This window comes from Paramormyrops kingsleyae, chromosome 22 (assembly GCF_048594095.1).
Source record: "Paramormyrops kingsleyae isolate MSU_618 chromosome 22, PKINGS_0.4, whole genome shotgun sequence".
NCBI lineage: Eukaryota > Metazoa > Chordata > Actinopteri > Osteoglossiformes > Mormyridae > Paramormyrops > Paramormyrops kingsleyae.
This window is the reverse complement of record NC_132818.1, coordinates 2,249,668-2,269,335: the sequence shown is the minus strand read 5'-3', so window position 1 is coordinate 2,269,335 and position 19,668 is coordinate 2,249,668. Positions and strand designations below refer to the sequence as shown.

At 42.1% G+C, this 19,668-nt stretch overlaps 1 protein-coding gene across 2 annotated transcripts; it reads left to right on the top strand.

Annotated features, from left to right (window-relative positions):
* Positions 1-1,490: 1,490 nt before the first annotated feature.
* On the top strand, positions 1,491-19,605 carry LOC111854081 (monocyte to macrophage differentiation factor 2-like). 2 transcript variants are annotated; one of them, XM_023831677.2, is made up of 8 exons: positions 1,491-1,851; positions 1,967-1,992; positions 7,619-7,700; positions 8,703-8,863; positions 11,638-11,712; positions 13,316-13,417; positions 13,632-13,701; positions 16,044-19,605. In XM_023831677.2, exons 3-8 carry the CDS (start codon positions 7,623-7,625, stop codon positions 16,245-16,247), a joined length of 690 nt encoding a protein of 229 aa, XP_023687445.1. In that variant the 5' UTR covers positions 1,491-1,851; positions 1,967-1,992; positions 7,619-7,622; the 3' UTR covers positions 16,248-19,605. The 2 variants fall into 2 exon arrangements, with proteins under 2 accessions (XP_023687445.1, XP_023687444.1); XM_023831676.2 differs by having other exon boundaries at positions 1,493-1,992.
* The last annotated feature ends 63 nt before the right edge of the window (positions 19,606-19,668 follow it).

Genomic DNA, 19,668 nt, shown 5'->3' with positions numbered 1-19,668 from the left:
ACAATCAACAGAAAATGTTTTCTCAATGTTGGATGGATGGATAAATTCTCTGATGTTGGACTCTGGGCAACCCAGGAACCAAATGGGTGATTGAATAAGTAGAAAAATCTACACATTCACTTCATGTATTAGTTAAATCTATTTTTAAATAATGACATCATTATTCCAATAATAAGCTGCAATATTGAGCAAGTTATTTTATTTATTTTCAGATGTTTGTTCAGATGTTTTTTTGGTATATAATCTTAAATGATCCTTGATTCCTCATTCAGCACTTTATTCTGACTCACAAAACTCTTCTTATTTAATGAGAGAGGAAACTATAGTTTTATTTTTCATAAAATATAATTGATTTTAACCAATAGAACGAGCTGTCTTTAGTAAGAATGATCATTTTTACTAGTAAGAATTCATATTATGCAGCTCTATAATTCAGTTTTTACAAGTCATATACTCCCATTGATGAAACATTGAATTATAAAACTCTACAATATGACTTTTTACTAGTGAAAATTGAATTTAGGATATGTGAGGCCAAAATACAATGGAACTCAATGGGAATATATGACTAGTAAAAATCGAATTACAGAGTTCTATAATATGACTTCTTAATAGTAAAAATACAATTCTTTCTTGCTAGTAAAAATGATCATTCTTACTATTGAGAATTGCATTGGAGACATCTTGAATTAATATTCTTACTAGTAAAAGTTGTATTTTTACTAGTAAGAATTAAGTTATGACGAGTAAACCTTACACCAATAAAAGACAATTTGGGCTGCCATACAATCTGACTTTCATTTTTGCACCACGAGCAGTTCGCACTTTTGCACGTGTATCGCTAAGTGTAACACAAAAGATGAACAACATGATCTAGTTCATACATATTTTTTTTTTTTAGATAATGTCGATTTTCTCACATTTTCAAAGCAAACGATCACTGTTCATTTTGGTGATTATTCCAACAGCTCTCACCTAATGTGAATATACGATACTTTCGCACCCCTCTGTATAACTCCAAACAATAAATACAATTAATACGATCATGACATGATAATGCTGTGATTATTAGGTCTTCTACTATCGCAGGTATTGGCCAATATGTATGGCCATGCCAGTACTGTCTACCGCAAATAAATGAGTCCGACAAACGGCTGATGCTGGCAAAGGACGAAATACTGTACGTATACAACCTTGTATACATTATTACGACTGCTGTTTACTTTCTGCTGTTTTTCATAATTAAGACACACAGAAAAAGCTTCCTCAAAAAATTAAGCTAAACGTATTTATTTCCACATCTGGAGACACTAGCGGTTTTAATTGTAACATGGTCCCAAATCGAAAGCGGAACCCGTCTTAAGCAATTCCTCTTTTGACCGAAATTCAGTGCTTTTTTAAAAAAATGAGGATTTTTGTCCCTTTTTCTTAAGAATGCAAAGAACTGTCTCAAATCAATAGTTCCCTTTGTATCGATTTAGATCCGTACATTATTTTAACATTTCAGGGTCATCATCCAATGCAATATTTTCACAGTGTCTCTGCGAGGACATATTTTTTGTTAAAAATGAAGGCCTATATAAAATTGCCGCGAATATTACTTAAAGCCGCTATATGTCTGCTTACTCTGGCATGTCGATGTTTTCGTATTAATCTGCAAACAGTGGTGTGCGTGGATAGATGGTGGTGTGGTAAAGTTTTGTCAGTCCCAAAGCTTTCCCCTGAAGACCTCTTTTAACTTCTGTCTTTGGGAGGGGATTTGTGGCGGCATTGTCTCGCCTCTTCGTGATCGTTCAGCTACACTATACTCTGCTTGGAATTATAGATTCGTCAATATTTCGTCTTTTTACGGTACCCGAGCCGGAAGTTTCAGTAACTTATTAGTATTGGTGAAAAGAGTAACTTGCTGCTTCTGTAGAGTTCAAAGTGATCGCAGGGACACGCTGACTCTGTTGAAATGTTTCAGGATTTTAAGAAGACTAGATATGGAAGGTAAAGTGAATATTTTTATATGAATATCTTTTGTGAATATCTTAATTGTGTCTTTACTTTTTGAAATGTATGTTTAAAAGTTTCGCGCTGATGTTACACAAGTTTGGTCGTTAAAATATAAATGCATTTATAAAAAACCACCGACGGCTACTGTTTGAGAAGGTATAATCAAGCAACAGATCAAAAGTGGTATACTCGAGTATAAAATGTAGGTAAATACTCTGGTTAGCTCATAAATATCGAAAATGAAAAAAATCTTTCGTTGTCTTTTTAAAGTTGCGACAGGTTTTTTTTTTTACATTTTCCTTCTGTGTCCATCCAAAGTATCATTATACTAACACAATACTGAATTAACATCATCGGTGAAGAGGATAAGTTAAAATAATTAAACCAGAACTACAGCTACACATCTGGGAAGATGAACATAGTAAATTACAGCAAGCAGATGTGCAAAACTCTTAACTTGTTTACCCTGTCGATCACCAAAACTGCCCGAGTTAAATCCAAATAGTAAGTTATAAATCAATAATGCAGCAATACAAGGGGGGGGGGGGGTATCCACAAACAATACTGCAATAAATAAAAAAGAACAATGATATGTTCGCGAAATATATCGTAGCGGAAACGAGCCCGCTCAATGCCGGCTTAGCTTGCACTCTCCAGCCTGTTGAACTTGTACTCAAGGACAGGGTGGGAGGGGGGCAAAGAGGTCCAGATAAACAATACATATTTCGGGAATGCAGCCTTCATGTGTCTGCATCATCTCCACGAGACACAAAAGAATAAAGCAGATTAAAACGCCTCTTTTAACTGACTTTGTCGAACAATACTCTGTTATGCAAACATTATTCCTTTGGGATGAGGGATGTGTCCCTTCGCTGTCAGTATACTTGCTCTTGCTAGGATCCGAGATAGATCGCACGTGATGATCGGGTGAAGGCGCTATATCGCAATGCCGGTGTTCTGTCGATATATGCTGCCTTGTCGAAAAATGCTACCGTAATGCTAATCGATAGCCCTAACCCTAACCCTAACTCTTACCCTAACCCTAACCCCCTAAAACCCCTAAAACTCTTACCTTAACCCTAACCGTAACCCCTGAAACCTAACCCTAATCCCAAAACGGTGGAACTGCACATGCGCAGAAAGGCACTATAGCACGTTTCGATAGGTAGTATTTTATGACAGAACACCTGTTCACTTTTGTAGTTCTGTGAATGGCCAAAGCAAACTGCCACATTATCAACTTAAAGTAAAATGGATGGAGGCATGAGCGTAAATTAAAGGTGGTTGGTGGGGTTGTAACCCTCCCCCCTGCACCCCTTTAAATGGGTGGACACCTGAACCTCCTTCCAATGCTCAACCCAAAGTTATGCCCTTGGACGGAGGTACAAGAAACAAGAGCTCGGCTACATAGCCTATAAGTCAGCAGTCATTAACTGAGTGGTTTATATAGCGTAATAATGACATATGGTGTACATTTCAGCTTGCATCTGTTAATGTCACATACAGTGTAATAACTCTTAGGGGCGTAATGGCTGAGACTTACTCCGTGGCGTTTATGATGTTGCGGTAATTTGACAGCCTTAAAAAATCCGGTTAACATATCAAGTTTTATGACGGCTTTTGTTTTGCAATTGAGAGGATAATTTATTTAATACCTCAATCACATAATTTTCTTAGGCTGCAGTCCATCCAGTGACCCAGACAAGGATAAGCGGGTGGATAAGATGGATGGAAGAATGGATAAATACATTATTTCCCCTCCGGTGTCATTTTCCCATTCTTCTGTATACTCTGTGCTGTTGTAAGAATTTAAAAGCCTTAAAAAACGATGTATGCCAAAATTTCAGGCCTGTTTACTTTCCTTTAAGGCTGTGCTGTATATTCTTTAGGTTTTAATACTATTAATCCTGAGTATAAGTACTGTATTGTTCTTTCACTGTCCGCTACATAACAGCGGTGAGCAGCGGGATGTGGAATTGCCAAAGTGCAGTATTAGGGTACAGAGCCATGAGCTGCTCATTTCTTACTTACCAGCTACTTCCTTCTTCCTTGTCTGTGAGCCATAACCCGCATTGCTCCCATTGACCACTGCTGAGGTGAGTGAGCCAGTTAATGAAAGGAAGGTCAGGTATTAACAGGTGGAAGTATGTTCCTGGTTCTTTAAAACCTTTGAAAACAGGATTTCTAACTGCCAGAATCTTTTAACGGCCTCCCTCTATCCAGAATTTAGTAGATTTTTTTTTTCATAAGCCTACTATTGTGAAAATCATGAGATGTTAATATAATATGATATGGTATTTGTGGACGCGTGCTGGCTGTTGGTAAAGATTATTCAAGCAAAACAATGGCCTAAAGAAATATCGTTAGCTGGAAGGAGGGAAAAAAGCCCTCTCTTACTGAAAATGGAACAGAAAGGGACTGCACCGGGTTGGACGTGATTTCCCTCCAGACAAGCGAGGCTTTATGTTTCCGTAACCAAAGAGGCGCTGGCTCTCCGTCTGACAATAGGGTGAGAATGTGCCCGCAGTCCCGGCCAGGAGCCCGGTCCCTGTTCGCTCCGCCCGACCGCCCTGGGCACTCTCTCTGAGACGCGGGCGACGGCACAAATGGGCCATTCACATCCGTCACCCTCCATCTCCTCCGTTTCCCTTCAGCCTTGATGAAAATGAAAAACATGTTGTTCTTATTAATGCTTCCGTTGTATCAGGTAAATTGCACTAATTAATAGCACATTGGATATTCTCATCTAATATTCGTTAATAGTCACTTCTTCATAATTGTGTTTGTTTACAATTCTGTCCACAGAGAATTCAGCTTGCCAAACATCTCAGTGATTCATTTTACCAATAATGTCTATCCTTAGTTTTTTTATTTTATGAATTAACAATTTAGCACCATAATTGGAGTTGGCTACATTTCATTTGACAAATTCTTCTAAATGAAGCACGTTTGGAAATTTTTAGAATATCAAGATGGTTACTTGATGCTTTTTCTGTGGGTCTTTGGACGGTACAGTTACAGTAATAGTTGAGCCCCTTTGTGTACCATCAGATCTTTCCAAATCCTGTGTACAGGTTTCTGATTGGCTGCACACCACTGTGGGTGTGGTTTTGTTCTGGTGGGGCTTGTTGTTCTGAACATGGGATGGCAGCTGCTCTGCCTGAATGATCACGTTCTCTGGTAGACCTGATGCAGATGCCTGTCACTCGTGATTAGCCAACTTGATCAAAGAAGAGCTGGGATGTAATGATGCATATTGAGGGGCACTCAGCTATCATCAGCACTGCCCACCCCCACTGGGCATAAAATGCCAGAGTAAGAGGGACCATTATGCCCTCTGCATTAGTCTTTCATCTGCAGCAGTCAGAAGAACATAACTGCAATCACATTATTTATTATGCAGGCGTATGTTTGGTGTCTTTCTGGGGGTGACAGTGCATTCAGTATATAAATAAAACTAACTGAAGACATGGATAGCGTAAAGCAGGTTTCCTACAAATTTTAACATCAAGTTCAGGTAATTGAGCTGTCAGCCTCCTCAATACTCAGCTGAGTATGATAATACATTATGGTAACACTTTACTAGAGGGGGCACGAATAATACATGACTATACTCTTAATTAATCACAAACTAACTCTTACTTAATATATTAATTAACCACAAACTATATTTGTTCATGATCTGTACTTCAGTAGTACCTAGTTAAAAATAACTTACTAGCTGTATCGTAAAGTATTACCTAGCCGGTGTCAGAGAAACTGTGTGACAAAGTTTAAAAATATTTGTATTTTTTAAATTTTATTTTTTGTATTAATGTTTTCTGTTATCTACCAAGGGCTTGAGAGTAACGTAATTTCAATTCTCTGTGTGTTCTGTACATGTGGCAGAATTGACAATAAAGCTGACTTTGACTTTGATCTTCTGACATTCTGCACCCCGGAAATCAATGGAAAGCCTGGCACTAGGTGACAGCAGTGACAGCTGGTGCCAGGCGCCATGACATTGTATGGTACGGTTCCTTGGTAACTAACTTAGTAACTTAGTAATGCAGTAAGTTCCTGAACTGGAACTGATTATTATAATTTATTTGGAAAGCATTGCTTGTTGCACTTTATTAGACAATAAAATATTGACATTCTGATGCAAAGTGTTTAATGCTTAGTTTTTGCTATTTAATTGTTAGGTTTTTTTAAATGGAGTATTCACGTTTTTTATTAGGTTATTCAACAATTAGTTGAAAACTGTGGGGCAGGGTTTTAGCCAGCTAACTGAAGCTTGTGTGTGCGCAGTCAAAACCAATCATGCCATGTGCTATGTCATGTAAATGGTTGGTTATAGTGCAAATGAGAAATGAATAGAATATAAATATTTTGACATAGTATTTACTCCTTCGATTCATTATTTAATTGTCTCATGTACATGATAGATTGCTTAAGTTACTTAGAAGCTACGTTAAAAAGCTCACTTAGATTAACTGCTTTTTTGAACAATCATATACCCTTTGATTTGTTTAATTGACTGCATGAGACACCACTGTGTTGTCTGTAAAACCAGAAAGGAAATGATATTATTTATGGGTTGACATAATTAGAGATGCTGAAATGAACCGAATGAAGTATGTGTGTTTGTTTATTATACATGCGGTTAAAAGGTTTCTAAAAACTTCTAAGTGGAAATATTTCTCTAAAGTGCAGCTGGAACCATTTAAATGTCACCTGCAGGATGGAGACGTTTGCGTGTCTGATTCTGCAACAAAACTAAACTGTCCATCTAAGTGTATGAACTGGCAGTCCTGCGGTATGAGTAAGTGTGCTGATCTGCATGTATCTCGGAAGAAGCTACTGCAGAGATTTTGAGCCACTGCTGGTGAATGGAACCGACAAAGACCGGGCTAAATGTGAGATGCTAATGATCGCTAACATTTTCTAACACAACAGGAATCATATAAGGAAGTTGAAACACAAAGTAATTCCAAGATGATGATGTCGTGTGACATCAGGGCTAAGCATTGACCTGTCAGCTGCCCAGCACTCTAGCCAGCGTTAGGTGATGATTGCAACAGCGGAAAGATAATGGAAAATAGGGGCCTGGGTTACATGATCACAATTAAAAATCCAAAAAATCATTACGTTTTTATAAAGTCATTGAAGTGTAACATCTCTGAAATCCTGGATTAACACCTATCACGTGCCCTTGGATGCAGCCTGGTGCAAAATATCCATAAAGGGAGATTACATGCCACATTATGCAGACACAGTATTCCGAGAGACTTTCCTAGCCAGAGATGAGTTGCTCTGCCCACCAACTCTAAGAGTCTCAAATAACGATCATATGCGCTTTGCAGTACTAGGTTACGTGTTGAGTGGTTTTCTCGCCAAGGGGCCACATGGGCTTTGACCTACACTGTTGTTTGGTCCTCAGGTCACGTTTACTCCTTATCAGATATATAGGGAGAAAATATGTAAACAGAATTAGGAAACACGGCAAAGCGAAGGGTGATGTCATTTTAGAGATGCATTTACATAATGCAATAATAAATGACGGTATAGCTATTTGTTCACAGAGCAGGTTAGACATCAACACAGCTTTTTATATTTTCCTCATGTATGTTTTTTTCAGATTCATGAATGGCCGAGTGCCGCCCCACAAAAGGTACCAACCCACGGATTATGAGCACGCGGCCAACTGTGCCACTCATGCGGTAAGTGGGACCCAAGGACTGGCATTGGTGGGGGGGGGGTGGTCTGTGGACACACGCAAAATGCATAGGTACTGCAGAACAACAGGAAGTGGGGTGGGGGGTGAGAGGGTTAAGGAGGGGCTGCCGTGGAGGGTTTGTGTGCAGGTGATTGGCGGTGGGGGAACTGGCAGAGCAGATGTGGGGTTAGGAATTCTATTTCACGTTTGTCTATTTGTTTTATTACTAAAATAGACTCACAGCCACTTCTCTCAGTGCTCTGTGCTTAGTGTGTTGGACAGGACTTTTGCTCCCTTCTCGGTGTTCGTTAGCCCTCCTCAGGAAGACACACACAGCTGCCCAGCTCTGTCACTGCTCCTCCCTCTGCATCCCCTGAACGTCATTCCCAGAATAGAGGTGGGGCAGGGGTCACACAAAAGGTGACTTGAAGCATGACTAGTGGATGTGTCACTACAATTTCTCAATAGCAAGGATGGAAAGATCCTACTTGTGTTCTTAGCCAGAGTGGTCTTGCTAATTTGCCTGTCAAGAACAAACTTAGGACACAATGAATCATGGGATTGTTCTCGTTAGTGAGGATTCACCTGATGTATCCTTGATATTTGGGGCAGGACAGTAATGACATCCTCTGTACTTCTATTCTTAGTATTGGAATTGGTCTTCGGCAATGGAAGATGACGTTAAATACATATGTGAGAGTGAAGTACGCATATTAATAATCATACATAGACACCCGCCTGCAGTTCTCCCAGATGAGATGGATTGGAGACCCTTGCCCCAGTGCAGGGATGCCTTTGCTGGATGTGGGAGGACAGCTTGAGTCCTCCTGTCTGGCCAGAAGTCATGGTTTTGCCTCTGGTCGACGCCGGGCAGCATGGCGGAGTGAGGCGTGGGTGGCAGTTTAGAGGGATGCTCAGGTTCCCATAGGTTCAGGCAGCCTCATGTACAGTTCATATACAGTTCAGGTTAACGCTTAGTCTCCTCCCCTGACTCGTTGTTATGCAGCTCTGGATCCTTCCCAGCATCCTCGGCAGCTCCCTCTTGCACTTCCTCTCTGACAACCAATGGGAGACAGTTACCGCATGGATCTATGGCCTGGGGCTGTCAGGCCTCTTCACCGTGTCCACCGTGTTCCACACCATCTCCTGGAAGATGAGCCACTTCCGGTAAGTGCCCTGCAGACATGGAAGGGCCGCCCACCGCAGCACCACGTCTGCCAGGCTTCGATCCCACATCACACCACCGGAACATTAAATCGGACACATTCTCTTCCCATGAGTATCTGGGATTCGGCCCGGTGTACCCTTACTCGCCCCGGCAGACGCCCAGACCTAAATGTGTCGTGATTTGCCATGAGAAGACCCACTCAGCCACTTCCTAGCATCTGTCCGTATAGACAGAGCATCACAATGCACTTAAGTTACAGTCATTCCTGAACTGGGCAGAGCAGCACATTTAACCAGGATAAGCACTCGTGCGCCTTCCTGCTGCTGGGCGGATGTTTACTGTTTGGTAAACATGTGAGTGACCTTCTATAAAGTTCAGAGACATTTTTTCCACAATATAATGCTGGACAGTAGAAGTAATCCAAAATATTTGTCTGCATGTCATTCTTATCCTCTATCTAGGGCCTCCATTCATACTCCAGTGTTGGTCAGCATATTCACATTTATACCCCGTTTTTGGATACTATGTGAAATCTCTTACAATCCCAGAGGATTGTGGGTATCTCTTTCCATCTTCCTTTACTGGCATTCAGGGTAACCGCTAGATGGCAAACATGGCAGTAACCTGCTCGTACAAAAGGCGTGTCCTCCATTATTGGGCCGGTCCTGTGAACATCACATTCTCACTGAATTCAGTGCTGTCCGCTAAGTGGGCGGAGCCTCCTGACACAGATGCCCTCATTGCCAACTCCCTGGATGAAACAGGGGATTGTGCTGAGAAGCGGACTGGCATTAGATGGTTTATGTTTTTAAATGGGGCAAAAAATTCACGGATTGGAAACAAACTCACTTTATACTGATGAATTAAATGAATGCATTGGATAGGAAACTACAGGGATGTTAATATTTCATTTATGCTTCCGAAAAACCCCCTAAGCTGTAATGGTGCTGCATTTGAGAGGCAGAAAAGCTCTCAGGAGCTTCTGAATCACGGTAAATGGCAGTACTTTGATCTCTTAATTTCTTGGGATCATTTTAATGTGGAAAAACTCCCCAATGGGATTTTGCAGGTATTTGTAGCACAAAGCTACAATAGCTGGACATAAAGTGTACACAGACTTGTTAAAAATGCCAGGTTTTTGTGATGTAAAAAAGGAGACCACGGTGAATCATTTAAAAACTTTTCCCACCTTTAATGTAACCTGTAGCCTGCACAATTCAATCCATTCAATTCAATCAAAACAATCTGTTGAGGGAAAATATATAAAAAATAAAAAATGTACAATAAGCTGGATGCATAAGTGTGCACTCCCTTAAACTAATACTAGCAGCACTGAAGGAGCTGCAGGAATTTCTGGCAAGTACTGATTGTGTATTATAACAATCTCCATATTCTCCGTATGTCTGGAGTAGGATCGCATGAAGGAAGCCAATTCATACAAAGAAAAACATGCACAAAAACTGCACTGCGCATCACCGAAAGGACACCATACCCACGGTGAAGCATGGTGGTGTCAGCATCATGACTTGGGTGTTTTTCATCAGTTGGAACTGGGGCTTTAGTCAAGGTGGAGGGAATTATGAACAGTTCCAAATACCAGTCGGTTGTGGCCCGATAACCTTAAGGTGTCTGCTAGAAATCTGAAGATGAAGAGGAATTCACCTTTCAGCACGACAATGACCCCAAGCAAGCATCCAAATCAACAAAAGAATGGCGTCATCAGAAGAAAATTTTAAGTTTTAGAATGTCCCAGCTGGAGCCTAGACCTAAATCCAACTGAAAGTCTGTGAGGAGACCTGAAGAGGGCTGTGCACAGGAGATGCTCTTGTAATCTGACAGATTTAGAGCCACTTTCCAAGGAAGAGTGGGCAAATACTGCCAAGTCAAAATGTGACATGCTGAAGGACTCCTACCCAGAAAGACTGAATGCTGTAATTAAATTAAAAGGTGCTTCAACAAAGTAGTAGTTTACGGATGTGCACACTTATGCAACCAGCTTATTGTATGTTTTTATTTTTGTATTTTTTCCCCCTAACAAATTTGTTTGTCTTTCAATTGAATTGTACAGGTTATAGGTCACATTATGGATAGGAAAAGTTTTGAAATGATTCATCATGGTCTAATTTTTTTACGTCACAAAAACCTGCATTTTAACAGGGGTGTGGACACTTTTGATGTTCTTTGTTTGTACCACAGTGCTTTTCTGCTTTTCGCCACAGTACCGCACATGGCTGCATGCTGACAGTTGGCAGGTCCGTCTCTCTTCAGGCAGATTTCAGGCTGTAACCCTCCTTCAGTGATGCATGCTCTGCTCCGTGTGGAGTAACTGGCCTGGCCGCTGCCTGAACCACAAACCGCCCAATGCCATTCTTTTAAACAGTTTGCTTGCCCGTCCGATAGTAACAGTTACTCGCCTGGACTTGCTGCATCACATTTTATTTCTCCTACCTTCTGCTGAACCTGCCCCCAGATCCCAAACTGTTCTGACATGCCAGTAGAGCTGATGCATGCTGGGAAAAAAAAATCAGTGACAAGGTTTACGTGAGTTATTTGATACATCATGCCTACATACAGCTCTTTCTGTTATTCTGAATGATTATTAGTTGATTAAATACAGTAAGTTAAGGCTCTTTTTTTGGCAGAGTAACATGTAGGAATTCTGCAGGTTCTATGGCTCCATGGCGTCAGTTTGCTGTTCACACATAGAGGTTGGGGGGGCACATCCCCCTGCAGTCAGAGTTTTGGTGTGAGCCCACCCCCTTTTATGTGACAGGACTGTGGAGCACTGCCTGCACATGTGCGACAGGATGGTGATCTACTTCTTCATCGCAGCTTCCTACGCCCCCTGGTGAGTCGTAACTGTAAATGCGCCCTGACCTGACAGCACAGGTCTCAGGATGCCCCAAGCTGTCTGCATTTCTGCCCTCTTTTCTGTCCAAATGATTTTCCATTCAAATTACCCCTCTGCTTTATCTCCTCCATTATCACTACTGCCCCCCACTGAGAGTGAAGTAGAATACATAATGGACTCCCAGGTTTTTCCAAAACAAAAGATAACTAATACAAACCCTTCACATCTAGGAAAATAAAAACATGAAACATTTTAATACATGTTTCTCGTGAGGGTTAAAATGGGTGCTGACATACTAAATCAGCAGCTCATCTACCTCCATGTCTTTAACTTCTAGCCAAATGTTCAGCACTGAGCCTGGAGTCCAGGTCCTTGGTATAGAATGGTGCTGCTTTATTAACCCCTGTGGGGAAATTCTCCTTCTGCTTCACCCCATCACAACCGTCCAATGAAATGCTGGTGGCGAGGCTCAAATAATCACACATACAATCACACATTATAATACATGTGTAACCAAAGACATAGAGAGGGGAGGGAGGGGGAAATAAGACGCAGTGGTCACCTTGGATGGGGCGCCAGTCCATGGCAGAGCACACACTTGCACACTAAGGGTAATTTAAAGACACCAATTAGCCTGATCGTAGGCTTTTGTTGGTGCAGCAGAAGGCCAGAGCAGCCAGAGGGGGCCCATGGATGCACGGGGAGAACATGCACCCTTCACACGCACAGAGCCGGTCATGTTGTGTAAATATGTAAACTGCCCTTTGGTGGTTCCCATGGCAACACACCTGTGATGGGGTTTGATGGTTCTCATGGCAACACGCCTATGATGAGGTCGGGTCACTGCACCAAGCAGATACTGTATGGCTTCACACTGGTGGGTCAGGCAGTCCCTCCCCGAAGCACTGACACCCCCCAAAAACGGCCTCCTGATTTAGCTCCCCCTGGTCCGCGAAAGCCCAGCTGGACTCGCCATACATGCAGCAGCATCAGTCACTCGTTAGATGTTCCTGGTTTGTGGAGCATCGTGTTCTGCCAGGGTGACCTTCCTGGAGGTGACAGGCTGCGATCCCGGAATTCCCAGTGGTGCCGTACTGCAGGAAGTTAGCACGAGTCACATATACGGTGTCCCTTTGCTGCTGTCATCGCGCATATCGCACAAACTCCTCCTACATTTACACACCTCTCAGCTGCCTAATGAAAGGACATGTACAACAAAATATGTGAGCTATCACACTGTAATATTGTGTAATAGTGTAAAATTTACAGAAAGAATTGCCTACCTCTGGAATGGTTCAATTTAGTGTTAGAAGTAAAAAAGGAAACATTAAACACATCCATCCATCTGTCATGTGTGACTGCTTGTCCTGTTCAGGGTCGAAGGGATCTGGAGCCTATCCCAGAGGCTACGGCGCAAGGCAGATTAAAAATATTAAATATCAAATAATTTACCTCGACGCTTCTGGCTCTACATGACCGGTACTGGATAGTTGGTGGATCTTTTGGCTTTCGTTCATGTTATATGGGTTTAACACAGAGACGGGCAGAAATGATGAGCGTTTGGGTGGAATGTAACGGGGCCTCCTATTCGCTCCCACAGGCTGAACTTGAGAGACCTGGGTCCTTGGGGCTCTCACATGCGCTGGGTCATATGGGTCATGGCGTGCATCGGCACGGCCTACGTCTTCTTCTTCCATGAGCGGTACGTGTCCAAGAATGACCCACAAGTGCCCCACTTTTCCCACCCGCCAACATCAGCATTGTGTTCTTGAATCAAAGATTCGGTTTGCAGGCAAAGTGATTAAATTTTGTGACAGGCGTCCTGATTGGCCCAGAAAGTTCACAAGGGTGGAATCCAGTGGAGGTGAGGGGAGGTATTAAATCAGCACATTATTGATATGTCTGTCATCCCACAGGTTCAAGATTATAGAGTTGCTATGTTACACAGTTATGGGGTTCTGTCCTGCCTTGGTGATCCTGTCAATGGTAAGTTAATTTTTCTTTAGTGGCACGTTTTAACGGTAACTGACAGGGAAATGTGGAAGTTACAAATTTCAGATGGACATAAATAAAATGCAGACACCTTAGGGTAGGAGACGCTACCTGTTTATAGCTTCTGTTCGAACAGGGATTTTTATATTTTATACCTTTTCTGCGAGTGATGACCCTGCACAAGATCACAAGATGTTCCGTATGGCTTCCTGTTAGCTCATCTCTGGCCTGCAATCGTCCAAGGCCACTCACCCCCCATTTACCCTTATCTTATGCAAAGACTGCTGTGTTTATTATTTCTGACACCCTACAAACACTTACTCAGGGTACAACAACATTTTCTTACAGGATATAATGTTATGCAATGCATTTCTTTGTCAGTTTTAAGACTATATAGACTATATGGTCTTACTCGACACTGATTCTGTTATTCATTACCACTAAGAATAGATATATTATATCTACACATATCTACGCATGTTCTCTAATCCAGCAAAGCAATAGTTACTCTTACAGCTACACCGACTAGGGGCTGCGTTGCCCTCCCAGCCGAGAGAGTGACCCAAGGTCGTGCGAGCACACCAGGATAGGTTAGTCTCTTATCTGCAGTCCTCAAAACTAGCTGTGCAACAGATATATGCAGTACATAGTCACATTCACAGTGGAGAAGGCCTAAGGCATTGACAGCAATCCCACAAGGCCTAGTGCATTGACAGCAATCCCACAAGGCCTATGGCATTGACAGCAATCCCACAAGGCCTAGGGCATTGACAGCAATCCCACAAGGCCTAGTGCATTGACAGCAATCCCACAAGGCCTACGGCATTGACCGCAATCCCACAAGGCCTATGGCATTGACAGCAATCCCACAAGGCCTAGGGCATTGACTGCAATCCCACAAGGCCTAGTGCATTGACAGCAATCCCACAAGGCCTACGGCATTGACCGCAATCCCACAAGGCCTATGGCATTGACAGCAGTCCCACAAGGCCTAGTGCATTGACAGCAATCCCACAAGGCCTACGGCATTGACCGCAGTCCCACAAGGCCTATGGCATTGACAGCAATCCCACAAGGCCTATGGCATTGACAGCAATCCCACAAGGCCTATGGCATTGACAGCAATCCCACATGGCCTAGGGCATTGACAGCAATCCCACAAGGCCTAGGGCATTGACAGCAATCCCGAAAGGCCTAGTGCATTGACAGCAATCCCACAAGGCCTAGTGCATTGACAGCAATCCCACATGGCCTAGGGCATTGACAGCAATCCCACAAGGCCTAGGGCATTGACAGCAATCCCGAAAGGCCTAGGGCATTGACAGCAATCCCACAAGGCCTAGGGCATTGACAGCAATCCCGAAAGGCCTAGTGCATTGACAGCAATCCCACAAGGCCTAGTGCATTGACAGCAATCCCACATGGCCTAGGGCATTGACAGCAATCCCACATGGCCTAGTGCATTGACAGCAATCCCACAAGACCTACGGCATTGACAGCAATCCCACGTGGCCTAGTGCATTGACAGCAATCCCACAAGACCTACGGCATTGACAGCAATCCCACGTGGCCTAGTGCATTGACCGCAATCCCACAAGGCCTAGGGCATTGACAGCAATCCCACAAGGCCTAGGGCATTGACCGCAATCCCACAAGGCCTAGGGCCTGGACAGCAATCCCAGCAATCTTCAACTGCTTTACTTCATAGGGGTACCAGACTTCTTTAAATTTCACATCCGCAGGAAATAGTTCTGAAACTCTGTTGTCTGTAATGGGCACTTGCTGAATGGCACTCAACTATGAAGAATTTAATAAAATGAATGAGGATAAATTACTGACTTCACCAGGGTGATTTGGTGGTCCAGGTGGTTGTGACATCTTGACATTGATCCTCTATTCATTCTACTACGAGGTGATCAATTCATTATACTTCAAGCTCAAAGTCATCTTTATTGTCATTGTAAATATACACAATGAAATGAGATAATAGAGTCTCTTACTGCAAGAATCACACATAGTAAAAGTGCTAAAAAAGACAGTAGAGTAGAATAAATACAACATTAAAAAATAATCCAACAATGAGTTTCCTAATACATGGGCATGAACAGAATACAGAATGGCAAATAGTACATTAATAAATAGATAGTTTTATCATTTCCTTATGATAGGTATTATCAAGTTATGGTAAGTATTTTCTCCTGGAAAACATTTGTCAAAAAAATTTGAGAATGGTTCCCTACACACAGCATTACTACCCAAAAAGCAAGCAAATGTGGAAATGAAGGATTCAGAGATGAAGATTGTGAGAAATAACAAGACTCACTCTATTGTTGCAGACTGACAGGGGTGGCGTCTTTGAGCTGCTCCTAGGGGGCGTGGCCTACTGCATGGGTATCGTGTTCTTCAAGAGCGACGGGCTCGTCCCCTTTGCGCACGCCATCTGGCACCTGTTCGTGGTGCTGGGAGCCAGCGCTCACTATTACGCTATATGGAGGTACCTGTATGTGCCTGGAAATGGGCAGATGAAGACCTCAAGATGACACGACTGCACAACTTGCCCACAAAATCTCCCTGGAGACCTGCGACTAACTGCTGGTGTGACCAAGTCCGACAGCTTAATGAGAGGCAGTAACCAGGTTCCTGTGACAGATGTAGCATCTAAATGACCTTTTGGTCAACATAAGTCTTAGTCTTAGTCTAGTACTGTAGCTTTGCCTTTTGAGTCCAAAAACATGCAGCTAGGAGAGCTGGAGACTCTGTAATGCCCAGAGTGCATGATGGTGAGTGGATACCTGGCACCAGACTGGCCTCCTATCCAGGTGGCCTCTTGTCTCACACCCTTTGCTTCCTAGAATAGGCTACAAATGCACTTTGACCTTGTATAAGATATGTGACTTTAGAAGGTGGAAGGATGGATGGTTGCTATGTTGTCATTATTTAAGATCGATGTCCAAAACAATCCAGAACAGAACTGTAATGGAGAACCGGGCCGACAGATGCCACATTCTCCTCATTGCTCATTAGTATCCTCAGCAGACCGTGTTTACATATAAGGTGTCCACGGATCACTTTGAGTAATGCGAGATGCGCCTGGACACCAGTGTTGTCCTTATTTGTTGAACTCACTAATAGCCTCTTAAGCCTTCTTAAGAAGCCCCCAAGAGGGGGGGGGGGGGGGGGCATACCATAACACAAACAAAGGGCATCTTCCAGTTCACCTGTAGGCAGAGACCTGGACAGGGAAGTGTGGTGTATTTATTTATTTATTTATTTATTCGTGCCCCCTGCCTCTCTGATGCCAGTCCACTGAGCTCTCATTGGCTGGCAGGCTGTCCTGATGCCAAGCAGATTTTAGTGCAGGCTGCCCGCCTTGGGGGGGACCAGTTTATTAAAGGCTTGTTTTTAGGTCATGTAATTGTGAAGGGATCCAGATATAGTTTGGCTTTGGGACACTTCAAGTAGCTTCCTAAACACTGGTTAGCGCACTCAGCTAAAGCGACAGCATGAAATAGCAGATTCCTAGAGAGGCTGAACTATACATGGTCTGCAAATACTGCAAATTATACAGCATGGCATCTAGTGAGATTCAAAAATAATGAACAGTGTACTGTAATGAGGAGGTTTCTTATGGTTTATCTTAAACATTATTTTCTGTGCAAGATGCCTAAACAAACACAAATGTAACCATAATTAAGGGAATTGAGGCATAATCCAGGTTTGCCAACTGTCACACATCTGGCTTGGCACTCACACTTTCAGACTCTCATGCTTTCAGACTCTCACGCTTTCAGACTCTCATGCTTTCAGACTCTCACGCTTTCAGACTCTCATACTTTCAGACTCATACTTTCAGACTCTCACGCTTTCAGACTCTCATGCTTTCAGACTTTCACACTTTCACAATCTTACAGCAAATCTATGTTATTCCATTATAACCCTCATTTTAGCTACATCAAAAGCATTGGGGTAGTTTGCAATCCCTACAGACTATTTACAAGGTAATAAAATTCTTACATACATGTAAATGCGTGTGCATGTGTGTGCAGACTTGTCTTGAATTGAAAATCTCATTCCAGCCAGCAGGCCCTCCCTAAACCTGCAACCCTGCCTAAACAAACTTATAAGGTGAATCATTCAGTGACAAGAATCTTATTTTGGGAATTGTGTCTGTTTCAGATGTTCCTTGAAAACTTACAGTCATTCCCATCCCACTGTGTGGGCTTCCGGAATGAGGCTCGTGATATGAGAGCATTGTGAACATTCCTGTCTGTCTGGCACTTTGCTTAACACCCACAATGTGCTTCCCAGAAAAAAAAAGACAGAATAAGTTAACTCATGTTCGACAGTGGTGAATATGAAATTTTCTGTGGTGGAATCTGTGCCTTAAACTCTCTTCTTAAGTGAGTTTAGTAAAGTCATAAAATAAAGCAGAAACTATTTTTCTGACAGTGAAGTATTTAAGTTGTAAGAAACTCATGCACACTGGCAGATGCACACTGGCAGTTTTTCCTAGCTTAAACATATTCAACTTGACTTTTTAAATATCATGTTACAGTAAAGTGGGGATCTTACAGAAGTTTATACTGAATCTGTGTAGTGCCTATAACCTGCACCACCTGACAGCTGGTAATTATTCAGCATTTCAAGTAATCAGTGTTACTCTAAATGTATGCATCATTTCAGTTCTGTTGGCATAATATGAATGTCCTTGAGGATGAGATGTAATACCTAACTGCATTGTGGGTAATTTTTCCTACTATGAGTAGGTCATTTTCCTTTGCTGTGGTTTGTTGCTTTTTTTAGTTTGTTGTTACATTCCTCTAATTTTTATATTATAATACAAAACATCAATATATTAACAGTGTTTAAAATCTTATGAATCTGTTGAGGTAAATGCAGGGATTAGTCTGACAATTCATTCCTTAGGCCATACATTTTACCTGAAGCCTCACAGTAGTTCTGCCTGCTTTTTAAGATATAGCACAAGCAGGGTGAGCTAAAGGATGAAAACGCACTTAATGCCTTTCTGCAGGACACTACCGACTGACATGGATAAGAATCTTGTTCAGTAGCAGTTTTTTATTACACAATGTCTTAAATCACATGATATGGGAAACTTGCTGAAGATCTGTACTGTATCTGCCCAAGAGATGTGAATGGCAGGTTTTTTTCAGATCTCAGAGCTGCACCTGCCTGAAATGGACAGACTGTTTATTCTGCTGTAAGCAGTGGATATGTACATTACAGCAAAGGGTCCCCTTAGTATTTGCTATTTTTAAATGTGTGAATTGTAACGCGACCCCTTCCGATGACTGAATCCACATTGGATACCAGAGGTGGATAGTTCAAGCACAGAAAGCAAAAATCCAGACCAAGTTTTTGTTTCAACCAATCAGCTGAGTATTCTGTGACTCTGACTCTTTATGCTCAACTGGTTGGTTGAAACAAAACCTTAGTGTGGATTTTTACTTGCCAGACCTGAGCTATCAGCCTCTGTTAGATATGGATCAGCTGACAATTTCTCATTAGAGAAAGAGCAGGGTCTATGAGGATACATTTGGATGGACTGGATTGGCCACATTAGAGGGTGACCTAAGAATGTGTAAACCAGTATGATCACTGGTGTATGGGTACCTCTTCTGGAGATGGTCCATAATTGGTCATGAATGTGCCAAATTGTGTTGTAGTTGCAGAGCTTGTTTGAGGACTGGTGCTGTGGTTCTGAAAGACTGTATGGATTTAATTGCTTTGTCATAAAACATAAACATGAAATGTCAAAAAAAAACATTCCCTGGATTAAAATTTCTTGTAGGAATTATTTTGGCGTTGAAGTGTATTGAAATATGTGGAGTATAAAGTATTGGTATGTGTACCTGTAATAAAGATCTTTATTTTTAATTGTATTATTGTATTATGTTTTTGGATATGAAATTATATTCTGACTGGACCGTACCATTTTTG